The sequence below is a fragment of the Pavona decussata genome, unplaced genomic scaffold (assembly GCF_977016875.1).
Source record: "Pavona decussata unplaced genomic scaffold, jaPavDecu1.1 SCAFFOLD_135, whole genome shotgun sequence".
Classification (NCBI taxonomy): domain Eukaryota; kingdom Metazoa; phylum Cnidaria; class Anthozoa; order Scleractinia; family Agariciidae; genus Pavona; species Pavona decussata.
In genome coordinates, this window is record NW_028145548.1 from 927,545 (window position 1) to 942,500 (window position 14,956).

General features: G+C 38.1%; 1 protein-coding gene and 1 long non-coding RNA gene across 3 annotated transcripts; one reads left to right on the forward strand and one right to left on the reverse strand.

Annotated features, from left to right (window-relative positions):
* The first annotated feature begins 533 nt into the window (after positions 1 to 533).
* On the forward strand, positions 534 to 10,360 carry LOC146467534 (uncharacterized). 2 transcript variants are annotated; one of them, XM_085125822.1, is made up of 3 exons: positions 534 to 1,063; positions 7,679 to 7,861; positions 9,266 to 10,360. In XM_085125822.1, exons 1-3 carry the CDS (start codon positions 640 to 642, stop codon positions 9,316 to 9,318), a joined length of 660 nt encoding a protein of 219 aa, XP_084981948.1. In that variant the 5' UTR covers positions 534 to 639; the 3' UTR covers positions 9,319 to 10,360. The 2 variants fall into 2 exon arrangements, with proteins under 2 accessions (XP_084981948.1, XP_084981946.1); XM_085125820.1 differs by lacking the exon at positions 534 to 1,063 and adding an exon at positions 4,246 to 5,030.
* Positions 10,361 to 14,261: 3,901 nt separating this feature from the next.
* Positions 14,262 to 14,675, reverse strand: LOC146467535 (uncharacterized). Its single transcript, XR_014867712.1, has 2 exons — positions 14,547 to 14,675; positions 14,262 to 14,485 (listed from the first exon to the last, which is right to left on the reverse strand). It is a non-coding gene; the product is annotated as an uncharacterized LOC146467535 (long non-coding RNA).
* Between the last annotated feature and the right edge of the window lie 281 nt (positions 14,676 to 14,956).

Below are 14,956 nucleotides of genomic sequence, written 5' to 3' on the forward strand. Positions count from 1 at the left end.
AAAACCCCCAATAATTATCAAGTCTTCGAGCTAAAATTCCTCTAAAACTACAGTTCATGTCCAAGTATGGGAATGAAATAAACGAACTCTTGTATGAAATGAGTGTAATTTGATATTAATATTTCCCATGCTCAGCGTCATATGCAGGGTAGCAAGCCTTCTGGCGCATCAATTTTGACACAAGTTTTATGATATTCAAACAAACTTCATAAAATAAACCCGTAAGGCAAAACAATAAATATTATATAGCATATCTTCTTTTACCTATTCCGTGTAGGGTCGATTTGATTTAATAACATTAAATGCGTGCTTGTCAACTCGCTTGTTATTTTCATTTTCGAATAAATATGTTATTGCTTTGCCAGCGCGCTGCTTTATTTATTTCATGCAAAGCACTTATTGAAAATTAAAAGGCAAAGCTGAAAGCAAACAGTTTAAACAAACAGAACGCTGTCGCCATGAAAAGAATAATTACTCATAAATGAAAATTTCTTTGAGCTGGTTCACGGCGATGAACGCAAATGTGACTTTCAGTAAACAAACCTTTTTGTTCTTTCAAATCAAGCTTCCGAGTGCAAAAAGAGGTCTTCAATGCTGTAAAGATGTCTGAGTGTATTTGAAGCAGATTGCAGCGGAAAAATGGCAAGTTTATTAATGGAGAACAATAATCGACCGCCCGCCTCAAAGAAACATCTTGTTAAACCATTGCTTCTTGCTCAAAACAGTTTTCATGTTCCAAGCCATGTTCTTTTGCCTCGTGGTTCGCTCTTTGCTCATCCTTTTCCCGAGTCTGTCCATCCTTTTGAAACACATGAGCAACTGGCCATAAGTGAGCTAACAGCTAAAACAATTACTGGGGAAAACCATTTGAGGTTAGATACAAAAACCTCTCGGAGAACAGAGGAAATAAGCAAACACGGAGGACCGCAGAATAATGTACACAAAAGTCACGGCGCTCGCGGTGAAAGGAGTTCTGGAGGTTTTGCTGTCAAGAATATTCCAGTTTTACCGTTTAAAGTTGCGGTTTTTTGTCTCATTCTTAACATCATCACGCCAGGAGCCGGTAAGTTGATTAAATACATGAGAAGTTCATTTGTATTCTGTCTTGACAGAGTTTGTCAGTTTCTTAACTACCAAGAACGGTCGCTTTAGAACAAAACAACAATAATCATTTGAAAATTTCATTTTGTAACTTTTTTTTAAAAACGTGCGGCAACAAAGGATATTTTAAAGATCCATTGAACAATTGAAGCTTTTAATTTTATCAGTTCAGAAAATGAAATTTTTATAGTGCCGGGCACGGTACGTACATCTCTAGCTTCGTTACTGTTTGAACTTTGGCTATACAATTAGCTTAAATAATCCCTGTCTTCAGAGCCGGGATCTATTCCATTGCATTGGCTAAACCGGCAGTCAATGTTGAGTTCCGGTTTTTAAGTGAATATTGCATGCGTTTATGTTAGGTTCCAAGATTTTAACTTTATAGTAATTCAAGCATACTAGCTGTTCGAATTAAAAATTCCGTCATAGGTCTGTACGCTAGCCACCTGATAGCACATTAGATGATTTTAGGAAATTCAGTGGGCCTGATAGGTCAGTTTGTGTAGCCTTAACTGCACCAGTATCGTATTGGTCATGGGTTCGAATCCCGTTCAAGCCTGAATGTTTAATATTCAGGGTTTCTTTTCGCAGCTGTTTATAAAGTTGCGTACATGTATAACGAGCGATGGCCTCAGATCATTTATTAATTCTTTCACTGATTTGCATTTCAAATATATGTAGGCATATACATTTCGCTTCAGTTTGTACGAAAACCTGTATGCTCTGGTTTGACCATTAAATTTGTCACCAGTTTTTGAAAAAGTGCAGTTGAAAAAGTGCAGTTCCAGCAGTTTGAACTCGTTCACAGAAGACGGGCTATTTATACAATGAGAATGACGTATTAATCGGTAAATGTCACAGGCATGCTCGGAAAAAAGAATCCGAGTGCTCCCATCAGGATGTATCAGGAATTCGAACCTAAAACCTTCCGGTTACTAGTTCGGATGCCAGGTACCACTGAGCTACAGGAGACTCGTAGGAGCTAAGGCCATTAAACTAGGTTCATGGGTCAAACATCCTGCACACTGCTAGGATTAGAATGTCAATGTGTGGCATATGCGCAACATTTGGCAATAATGTGATGGAATATGTTAAGCCCGGTGAATAAATGAGAATGATGTATTTTAATCAGTAAATGACACAAGCATACTCGGAAAAAAAAAAATCCTAGGTCCTGCTATCAGAGAGAAAGCCAGCCCTTTTTATTTAACAATTAGATTATGAGCTCGAGATTTCTATCGCGTGATAGTTGATGACGGCGAAGCCCGAATCAACTATCACGCATAGAAATCGAGAGCGAATAATCTAATTGTTTTAGTATAAATCTACTAGTCGTTCAAAACTGAACAAGTAAATTATCTATTTCCTCATCGCAGACACTTCGAAAACGCGAAGAAGCGAGCGCCATTTTGTTGAAAATCGCTACTCACTATCTATCACAGAATAGATAGCGAGTAGCGTAGCCAATCAGAGAACGGCATTCGTGATAGAACACTAGTAGATTTATACTAAGTTTCATTATTGGTCCAATTTTATTCAGTATAGGGGCTAAGTCGTGTCTTAACTACAATTACCTCGTAAGCCGCTAAGACCAAAAACGATCGGGATCATCAAGCTGCGCATGCGCTTTGCATTTAATTTCTGCTAATGGTAGAGGCACATACTCGGAGCCAAACTGCCTGTTTCCGAAGTTCATAAAGGAAGTGGGCCCTAGTTTACACATTCAGTGTTCAAATTGCGTCATTCGAAGAAATGAACCCCATCGCCAGAAAGATCACATAAAAAAATCAATAATAATAATAATAATAATAATAATAATAATAATAATAATAATAATAACAATAATAATAATAGTAATAATAATAATAGTAATAATAATGGTAATGGTAATGGTAATGGTAATGGTATTTATATACCGCATTTTCTATATGCATATATTCAAATGCGGTTTACATTACTACTTATAATGAAACAGCACAAAGACCAGACCAGCACACCGGGAACTCCATGCCCTACTCTTTAATAATAATATTAATAGAAAAAAAATTAAACAGAAATTTTGACATGTCATTGCGTAGTAACCTGTCAAAGGTCGCCCAAATGTCTCTAACTTCTGAGATGGGGTCCCCCAAATTCATACAAAGTCTCTAATTTTTTCAATTTTCTTAAAAAAACTCGTCCCCAGTCTCCATTTGAACACCGGAACGCGGGTAATATCACAGCAACAACCGGTGGCAAGTCGATGGAGAAAGGCCGGAAGGTTTAAAATACCCGAGAACGGAATCTTATCTGCCTAGATATTTACCGACTGAGGGATTTTTATTTATTCTTGAAGTATCTTTAGTTGTTCTGGTTTTAATTTCAGTGATTAATTTCAGTCGATTCCTGATCTGTGCATCAATTTGTGAACTATTGACAGGGTGTACTCATTGCCTTAAAAACCCGTGAAGTCAGCAAAGCCCTACTAACAGCTTTCAATTGTTGTTCACACATCCGTACTTGAAAAGCAAAAAAAGAGTAAAACAAAAAACAATACAACCGATATTGCAGTGAGGAAGTCAGACAATCAGTAGTCAACGAATATAAAAATACATTGTTTCCGACAAACTAAAGGATCGATTTGAAACCTCGTTTGAAAAGACCGGAATAACGGCTTGAACTGCATAATTCAGGCTTCAATTTTCGTTTGATAACTTCATTGGTCAAGTTTATTGTTAGTTTCTTTTGTTTTTGAACAGTATACGTACTGAAATGCAAATTGAAATACTCAACGCTTGAACACTAATCTTCTTCAGCTTTAAGAACTAGAAATTAATAATTAACTTGTACTGCTTTCTCTCTACAATTTTAGGTTGGTATTAATTAAAATCGGTAATATTTTACTTGAGAACACGGACTAAAATTAAGGAAAGCTGCACTTAAATTGAACTCGCAGGTGACTCTAGCCATCGCATCGTGAACGCTTATCGTACCATCCACTGATTTCCATGCCAGTGAAGTATTTATAATAATAATAATGATAATAATAAATAATTAGTGGGAAAAGTATCTTTGTCTGCGCTGAGCGGTATTTAAGTTCAATTTATTGAAGTTTTAGTGGGAGGCATTTCGTAACCGTTTGTTTTCCGGAAGGGACTTGAGATGATTGCGTAGTGTTACTTGCATAACAAAACAATGAGGTGTTGATGGATTTTTTGATGTAAATTGATCTGAAAATCGAGCCTTTATTGTGATGTCAAAGAGGCCCACACTTCTGCCTTCGGGTTTTCGACATGTTTACATTTCCTTTCTTCGCTTCTTCTGACATTCGTTTGTCCATAATGAATGCTAGTGGGAAACCAGCAAGCTTTCTGTAAATGTACTGACAAAGCTGTTGTTTTCGTGGCTAAAAACCCCGAAAACTTAACTTGATTTCATGCGCTGAAACCGGCGAGGCTTTTAAACGATTTACTTTGGTTTCACAATGAAGAAGAATGGAAGCTCATCGACTCAAGTATTAATCACAGATGGCGATAGTGAATATCGGGAAAAAAATGCGAAAGAAAGTCTGCCACATTTGGCTTTAAACGTGCCAGTTTTTACGGGAGACAACAGTCCACAATTAGGGGAATTGGCGCCTGGACTATCTCCGCCAAAAACTCTCGAGAATGGCAACTATCTGCAAAGGAGCTTTAGTCTTGAAACAGAGCAAAGTAATTCGTCGAGAATTGTCCCTCGTTCGGAGAGAATTTCTTGTTCATCGGTGGCCGCAACTCCGAACACACTTTTTCCAGGATTTCAAATTCCGACCGAAACGGTTATTCCAGGGGAAAAGGTGGCTGGAGTCGGCAAGAAGAAGAAAGGAATCACGGCACAGGAAGCCATACCAGTTCTTCCGCGGTCAGCAGCCATTTTATGTCTCATTTTGAACATTTTATTTCCAGGGTTAGGTAGGTTTGTCTGTCCTTATCCGTTCTTTATTTACCTTTGTAAAACATAGTGTGACAGTGCTTTCTTTAACTAAACATTTATTTATGCTGTAAATCAGTTTTCTCCATGGCGAAGAGTTTTTAGTTTACCATCTTGGTACGAAGCGCTTCGGTATAGAATCGATGGAAAATTTGCTGTATGTCCGTGATGAATTGATTCGAACAATCGAGATACGTTCACACTTGCAGAAAGAATTTGTATACCATATATCTTCGCACGCTTGTTGTATTTTGTGGGAATTGAAAGGGGCTAAACAATGTGTGTTTGCTGAAAGCTCACTATGGCATAAATAATTAGCTGGGGTATTTTTTTTCATCCAGCGAAAATCGTAAAATACAAACTAAAAATCCAATATACTACTTTTATTAAAAATTCTCTTCATTATTTAAACGCGGAGAAAAATAACCCGAGGTCATTTTAAAATTCCGTTAATTGGTTTCCTATTTCTTTTTGTTGACAAGATGATTGAAGTTAGACACCGCGAAGAAAATTAATTTTTATTTTCAATGCGGCAATTTCATCTTCTGTGACTCGTAAGGTAGCTGTTTCACTAACTAATCCTTATTTGGGTTTTGAGACGAAATCATAGTTAAAATCTTTCAGTCTCTTGATTTGTTTAGACTGATGAAGAATAGAAAAGAAGTCACATCTTTGCTCAATCCGACATATAAAAGTGACGATATTGCACTAATATAGACTTCAACTAATAGAGCTAGAGACAGTTTTCAAGGTGTAATTTATAATACTGTTCAAAAATGCAAATTCTTCAAGGATTTTTGTAGAATAATTACTTCAGGCCATTGCTAGTAACTAACGAATTTTTATAGCGACAAAGGAAACATGAAAGAGGAAAAATATTGCACGAAAGCAAATTTTAAAATCTTTTCGGTTTCCGCTAAGCGCTAATTGCGTGGTCATCATAGGATACTTCGTTCGCAAAATGGTTAATCCCCTGAAGAGGCATTAGTACAATCTTTGAAGCAACAATGTTATCATATATATTGCTATATATCTGGCAGATTCTGACTTTTTTTTTTTGACTGATTCTGTTTTGAGGCTTGGGAAATCTATTGGGTGAAACGCTTTATCTACTGCAGAAACGCATTCTAAAGAACAATAACAAAAAAAAATTATATAAATATCATCAACGTTCTGGCTATCTGAAACATCTTTTCTTCCGTGACTAGTCATATAACAAAGTATTCGTCCTTTATCTTGCAATTTAACAGGTTTTTAGACATTTATTAAACACCTCATTATGCGAGTATTAAATGTTCAAAAAAAAATTACTTGGGCTTCAGTAAATAAAGGTTAAAAACAGCGTAAGGCGGTTTAAAGTAGGGTTTTTTTGATAGAACACAAGTTAAAAACAACGCTTCCCCCTTGAGTTTAGTAGGATTTGCATCAAAATTAGCTGTTGACAGTTTTTACCCAACGCTATGAATTCTGCTCTGATCAGCTGAAGCAAAAATTCGGCTACGAACATTCGTTGACCGCAAATTTACCGAAATTTGAAGTTTAGCGAGGACGGTCATGATTGCCTTTGAGTGCATCTTTGAAAAGCAAGCGAACAAACAAACAAACCAAAGAAAGAAAACAAATCCTCTCTAAGAATATTTTTAAGAAGTTGCTGTCCCCCCAGTCTTTTGCAGGTCTTTATCACCTTTCAAGGTGGTGTTTCATACATTATTTAGTTCAATTTATGATGCGTATGTCTGCGCTAATTATCATTTCCTTGTCTCGTCTATTTCTACTTTAAATTCCCCTTTTATCAAAATGGAGTGTTTAATAGAATGAATATTGTCAAAATAAGTTTATAGCATCTAGCAAGAGCTACGTAGAGCCGTGGATTTGTTGTCGAACGAAGGACGTTCATGTCTTAGCCAATCAGATTGCGAGATTGGCAATGTGTTATCTGCTCAGTGATTAGGGTTAGTTTGAAACAGCTAACAAATTGTGGGGGGGGGGGGGGGGTTGGGTTGTTATTGGAAGGATTTTGTCGGCTGAGATTTGAGAGGGTGGTAGGGTGGGGGCTTACACTTCGGGAGCTGGGGGAGCGATTTATGGTATCCTGTGTTGAGCATATTAGAATTGAATTTCAGTAGGTCTGCACCTTTCAACAGCTCTAGTTTCACTGAACCCTGAAATCAATTTTGTTTCAAGGCTCTGTGGGAATGATTCAACGAACTAACGTGGAGAGACGAGAGGCTAGGATGGAAAGAGATGGCCTAAGGGAGGTGGTCAAAACTACTATACTCGAACAGGACCCACCACACGACAAAATAGATGGTGGTCTCTGCCTGCACCCTCCTTCCTCAACCTCCAAATATGGTGTCTTTATTGCATAACCAACCCTGTGTCCAGCAGTAAAAGATGGCAATGAGGTTCAATAGTCATGGCTGACTATTGCTAGATGAATATTTCTGTGTCAACTCAAATTTGTAAGCCAAGGAAATTTTGTCGGTAACGTTCATGAGATAGGTGAAGTCTTACAATAACCGCCCCCCCCCCCCCCCCCCCCCCCCCTTACCACAGACAAGGTGGGTTCTGTTCAAACAAAACTTGTTATGACCAGTTTTCTCAGCAGTTGTTGTGTTTGTCTTTACAGGGACAGTAATATCCGGAATGATCGCGTTTTTCTTGACCCGCCGAGAAATGTCGCTCATGAATCGGACTTCTATTTTGTGCGTCAATTGTTTCGTGGGGCTCTTACAGCTGTCAACCATTGTCTTCTTGCTGATTGGCTGGATATGGAGTATAGTCTGGGGCTGTGCATTTGTAGGGCTTTCAGGTGAGTCATCAATACTCGGTAAGACAATAGGCGAGTTTCGTTTATAACATAGCGCGCTTGCATCCTAATCTAATTCCTATTGGCGTCATCATGGTACATTTCTCAACATACGCACGGCCGTGCGTCCATCCGATGACGTGTGCAAGTCAGATGGCGGAAGAATGCGCGCGCTGTGTTTTTAAAAAAACTTTTATAGAAAGACAACACCATAAAAAATGGAAGCTTGATGAAACGTTAAGATTAAACCGATATGAGAAACCATTTTCGCCTTTTTTTTGTACAGAGAATTTTGTAATTTATCTGGAACAAAACCTGTTTTTCAGGAATCATTTACTTTATTTTCACTATGTTATAAAAGAATTGGTTCATGCTTATAGCTGTGCGTATATCGAGTTATGGATGCACTTGGGAAGTTTGGAGAGCACTCAAGAAGCTAGCAACTCTTACGCTTCTCTCGTGCTCTCCAAACTTTCCCGCGCGCATCCATATTTCGATATACGCACACTAGGCATGAACCAATTCTTAAATTCCCGGACATCCTGGGTCGAGCGAACAAAAGCGAGGCTAATGCGGGTGAGAATAGCAAGGTAGATAGAGGGAAGACCTGAGATAACAAGGACATAAACCAGATTTCAGAGCCCAGCGGTTTTCGCAAAAACATGGGTTTGGTGGGGGTGCCCATTCTCGCGGGCTCACAAACCTGGTTCCAGTCCTTGTTATTTAAGGATTTTCGTAGATAGAGGTGCTAGAGCCATAAGCGTTTTCAAAATACCCAGACAGAATTGTTGTGCTTACAAATTCTGTAATAGTGAACAGAAAAAAAAGACAGATTGAAAAATACCCAGAACTGCTTTAACTTCGGAACCTTCATACGATCAAAATGTGGCTAAGCGGTTAAAGGAAAGTCATCGAAAGTATCTTTGTCTAATCCCGCCATATTTTGTTTACATTCTCACCCGCATTAGCCACTCGGCCCAGGACATCCGGGAATACGAAACTCGCCAATTCGAAGAGAATTAAAAATAGATATGTAATAATCCATGTGAAGTGTGTCGTTGCTTCATTCGTGCATGAGACGGAAGATAGTACTAAATCTTCACTGCTACAACAACCACTCATTTGCAGATTAAAGTCATTTTAGGTTTATTTTAGTTTTAGGAGGAATAATTTTCCCACGCAATGAGGCGTACACCTTAACAAACATGAGGAGTAATCCTCGCCGAACGGGATGAGGGTGGGGCAAAAATTGAAGTAGCAGTTCCAATCGCCGTAAATTCAAGAAAGACAGAGAAAATGCAATACCAGGGGCCATGGGAAGCTGTACTCGCCCATCAAAGGCCCATAAAATAGAAAACTTCTTTTGGCTGTCCGTGACTTTTAACTATCGTTTTATATATTTTGCAGAAGGCTACGGTAAACAAGCCGAAAAAGTGGAGGGAGGTGAACTCGTTGCGTGACGTACTAAAAGAAAATTTCGTGACCTGCCAAGAACCGTGTTGCATGACAAAATATGGAACCAAGATATAGTGTTCATGTTGCAACCGACCCGATGGCGATCTGGGAGGAGCATATATTGCATGATGACGATTTGGATAAAGTCGGTCGATAAATGTTTTTTTTATTGTCTACATTCTTGTGGACAGCATTACAATGTATTACCCTCGGGCCAGTTAATACGCCCAATTCAGTTTTGGTATCCAAACAGAGGGTCAGATCCTGCTTCCCCTGTTGATTGGTGTCCCGTCCCGAAATCCTACAAATTCCTCACCACAGTTCCCGTTTTGGCTCCTGGTTTATTTTTCCTTATTTCATCCAGCTTCCCGATGGAATTGAAAACCCTCCAGAACGCCTTCCACAAAAGCTGTTAGGCCCCATCAGCATACATTCGTGGGCGTTCGAGAAAAAGACACAGTTCACAGTCTTTTCGTTCACAACACCACACCATAAAAGGAGTGTCTGATATATAACGTGCGACCCTTTGAACAGTGCCTTATCAGTATTTTTTTTTTCTATCCCAAAATCGGAGAATGTTTTTTTTTTTCAGCATTGCTGAACATATGTTTATTGATTTCTTACTGAAAGTTTTGTCAGTTATTGCTAATATACAATATTAATTTACCTTGAGGCGTAATATTCCTTGCGGCGTTTATCAAAAAGTGGGCTCAGCAAGGAGGCTTCAATTTACAAACTGAAGACCGAATTGAATTGTCTGAATAGATACGTTTTTCTAGCAATGCCTTGGGTCATTTTGAACTGTCGCGAGGGGGCGTTTTTTCAACTAAAAGATTTAGAATCTGGCTTTACATTGTCCATATCAGCATAGGGAAAGTGTTATGGAGATTTGGGGTCATTTCAAAAATCCAACAGTCAACAGAAAACTAAAAACAACTTCCAGTTTTACTATAAACTACCACCGCAGTGTACTAAAACTGGTGATGAGTCAACCTCGTTCCCAGGGTCCTCTCCTACTCGGGGGCCGAGTAGGAGAGGACCCTTGGAAGGAGGTTGGTGATGAGTTTCACTGGGCACAGATGGACTACGTTCGAACAGATTGCAATTTTTTTTCCCACGTTCTCGCATTTTCGTTTTAAAAAAATGCGCTAGGACAGAATTGTAAGAGAAGCCTTTGAATAGGGCGCCCAAGCAGAAGAAGAAGTGCACCTAAGAATGGTGCACATCCAGGTTCGCACTCCGCAAGTTCCCAGACAGTGCCAATATATACAGTGCTACAAAAATATACACACGAAAATATATCTGACTCTTAGAAGCTACGATTTTGCAAAAAACGTCATTATTATTATTATTATTATTATTATTATTATTATTATTATTATTTTTAATATATATATTATTTTTAATGGCAGCGATCCATTAATTAATCACAAAATGTATCTCCACCAACAAACTTTTAAGGTAAAGCGAGGCATTTTGTTCCGGTACATGCGAAGCTACGTTGTAAATAGAAAAACGTTCTTGTGAGTTCCAATAAATGTATTTTGCTAACATACTTTGTAGTTGCAAGTGTTTTTGTCAGGTGAACATTAAGTAAAACACTTCAAATGTTGTCTCCTGTGTTCCCATATCGTTTTGTAACTTTTTGTAGGTATATTTGCTGAAAATTTAAATCGCAGAAAGATTTAGGTAATGGAATGTTATTCCCCGAATTGACGAGCTGTTAGCCTAACGAAAATGCTAGCGGACCTTTTTTTCGCATTTTTAAATGCTGCACAATGTGATCTTGACGGGTAATTAAGGTTATTCCTGTGACTGAAGGTCAAAAATAACCAAAAACATTTTATTTGACCAAAATAAAGTTCAAAGTGAAATCTAAAATTTCGAGAAAACAAAACTTCGAAACTCCTTATTAAATTAATACAGCTCTTTTGAGGAAAAAGGAAAGCAACATGCAAAAGAAGAAATCACAAAGGTGTCATAATCTCCTAAACGGACCGATCATCAGGAGGGAATTTCGTGGCAATCCGGCTTAAATTGTCCGAAACACTTGGTTTAGCAACGGTGCTTAGCCATTTGAACAGATATCCCAATTTTTGCAGTGTAATTCTCATGTCTTTAACACTGTATATCGTAAAAAAGTGCTTTGTTTTTACAGTAATCTCACCCGTGTCTTGTCACACTTTGTAATAATCGTGGCGCTTTTTAATACCTGTTGAACTTTGTAATAAAAAAGCTGCCACACTTTGTAATACAAAAGGTGTCGTACTTTAATTTGTAATAACAGACCATCGCACTTTGTAGCAACCGTCATCGCACTTAAATAGAACTCGTCAGAGGGCAAGTGGACCTAATACTTAATAACTGCGGTTATACGAGAAAATTTTACCTTGGCTAATTTTATTACAAGTTTAGTACAAAGAGAAACAGCTCAGTTTATTACAAAGTTTATTACATAGTGCAATGGCGGTTATTTCGAAGTTGACTCAAAGTACTGTGACGGAAGGTTTTTCCACTCTAAGCGAACGCGAACGTTTCGGCTCAGTATTCTGTACTTCCACGGGAGAACTTCTGTGACAAACTCTTGGGGGAGATTAACTCAAGGAGAGATCGCTTGCGAGAAAGGGCCGTCACTCCCTTGAGGTACCAAGATCTAGCCGCAACTGGATGTAGAATTAACAGCGACAACTTCACTTTTGGTTCCATGTAATCACTTAGTGCTACATACAGAGTTGTATATATATGATTGTACAAGTATCCATTGTTAACAGAATACAAGGCGTGTGAATATGAAAAGTAATTACAGAGGACGCGGCAGTACTTTGAATAACGCGTAGAAGATTAAAAAGCCAAGTTTTAGCACCAAGACCTCAATATAAACTACGCTTATTGACCAAGGAGAACTTGCACTATTCAACTGTCCTAAATTAAAAGTTCTTAAGGTGCGCAACGTATAGCAAATGAGTTTTCCGAAGTGTTAGTGAACGGCTCAGTCGTGCCGCGTAATTACCGTTATCACAGTTCACAAAGAACTCACTTAGTATTCATAACTAAACGGTTGAGCTATTCATACACATGAGCAGAACAGGAACCGTAAAAGTTGTTGATTTATTCCTATTGAATTCTCTAGAAAACGCAATTACAGAACGGAGCTCATTTCAAGAGTATTCATTTTAAAAGAAACCAATTTACTTCAAGTAACACTTCTAGAACTTCCTGAAGTTGATTAACCTTATTCAGGTCAACGAAGGTAAATTGAAAAATACTTTCTTGCATAGCTACTGTTGGTTTTCTAATTATTTTCCCTTTAGTAACAAGCATTATAAGGTTTTCGAGAACATTTGCACAGCTCGGCAAATTACTGAAAGCTAAAACGGAAACTAAGGTTACCATTGCCTATACGATAAAGAACCAATAATAACAAAACCTTAAACCCCAAAATATACTTGGATAAATATGAAATATTCCTTATAAATTCGAATATGAGTACAATAAACATCGACCAAAGTTTCCCTAACATTCGCCTTCCCTTAAAACTCGACGTCCACGTTGAGCAAAATAAGTAACACTCACTAACTTGTTGTCGAACGGCAAACGATGTGATGATAACTGCCCGGTGGCGACGTGCTAATTTCTGCTTATTTCCTAGGTATATAACAATCCAAAACACATTTGTAAATTTAAACGAGAAAGGCCAAAATTAGAAAAATCGACCATTATTTGGGTTTACCTTCCTAACATAGAATACGACAGAGCTCTTTTTATTGCAAAGTTTATTACAAAGGGCGACAGCTTTATATTGCAAAGTTTATCAAAGTGCCGGACAGCTTTTTATTGCAAAGTTTATCAAAATGCGACAGCTTTTTATTGCAAAGTTTATTGCAAGGTGTAGTCACCATTATCTCAAAGCGCGACAGCTTTTTATTACAAACTGATTGGCACGATTTATACTAGAGACGGATCATCCGTCTTGGGCGAACTTGGGCAAAAAACGGTAGTGCGTCTGATAATTCGTCTGTGTATAAATACGGGCCTTCAGACGGATCATCCATCCAGACGAACTATCCCGGTACGACAGACGAACTACCGTGGATTATTCGTCTGGCCGGATGATCCGTCTGAAAGCCCGTATTTATACACAGACGAATTATCAGACGAACTCCCAGTTCGTCCCAGACAGATGGTCCGTCTCTAGTATTTATACCGAGACAGATGATTCGTTTTGACGGATGATCCGTCCCTGTATATATAAATCGAGCCATTATTACAAAGAGCGATGGCGGTTATTTCAAAGTTTTTAAAATACTCAAAGTACGACAGTTCTTTTTATACAAAGTTTGTTACAAACTGCAATGGCGGTTATTTCAAAGTGCGATGGATGGATCTGTGTTCTCAGATAGTTTTGTAACTTTTTGTAGGTATATCTGTGTAAGCTCATGCAATTTTTTCTGCAAAGGATGAATTTGCTGAGAATTTAAATCGCAGAGAGTTTTTGGTAATGGAATGTTATTCCCCGAATTAACGAGCTGTTGCCGAAATATTTTCTCTCCCGTGGAAAACGAGGGGGTCAAAAAAATTATCTTAGGTCGGTGGTAACCTTCGAGGGCGAGCAATAAAATTTTGAGTAAAATGATTGACTAACGTGCGAAGGTACACCCACTGCAGTCGCTTACAGTTAACCATTAATTCGCCCACATACCAAATAATCATTGTACTATTACATTCTTATATTTTCAAACTTAAATTTAGAAATTGTTATCGCTCAATAACAGCAACGATTCGAAGCAAAAACTAGTTGCTCATACTTGTGTCGATTTGAAAGCGTTTCATTTATTATTACACGTGTTAAACTGGCTGTTTTTCAATTTATTTCGCCCACATACCAAATAATCATTGTGCTATTACATTCTTATATTTTAAAGTTAAATTTACTCATGTACAAACCAAGTCTGTTCCACTCAAATTTATTTCTTCTAGTTTGTTGGCAAACTATTATTTTCCTTGTAAAGAACATGTCTGACAATTAATGAAGCAAAGCACTGTGTACAAGAAGGCGTGATTATAAACACTTGACATCCTAAACACATTTAATGTTTAGGCTGATTACACACGACAAACTCGTCTTTTCTTTGACAAGCTTTTTGACAATTTTGACGTGTTCGTGTGTATAAACTAAAAAAAAAAAAAAAAACCTCGGTGATCAGATACATATTGGGGAAGTGGTCAAAACTACTATACTCGAACAGGACCCACCAAACCATAAAATATGTGATGGTATCTGCCTGCAGCCCCCTTCCTCAACCTCAAAAAGATGGTCTTTTCCGTCATTGCATAGCCACCCCTCTATTCAGCAGTAAAAAAGTGACAATGAGATTCAAACCTCACTTTTATTGTTTATCTAGCAATGCCGACACTTGCTAGCTCAATATTTCTGGGACAACTCAAATTTTGAAGCCAATAAAATTTTGTTGGTATCTTCATGAGATAGGTGGTGTCTTCGATAAATCCCCTACCCCAAACAAGGTGGGTCCTCTTCGAACAAACTTGTTATGACGAGTTCCCTTATGTGATTGTTTCATACATACAGAACGAGTCAAAATTCGCCAACTTCGCGATATGTATAATTCAGCAACTTATATAATT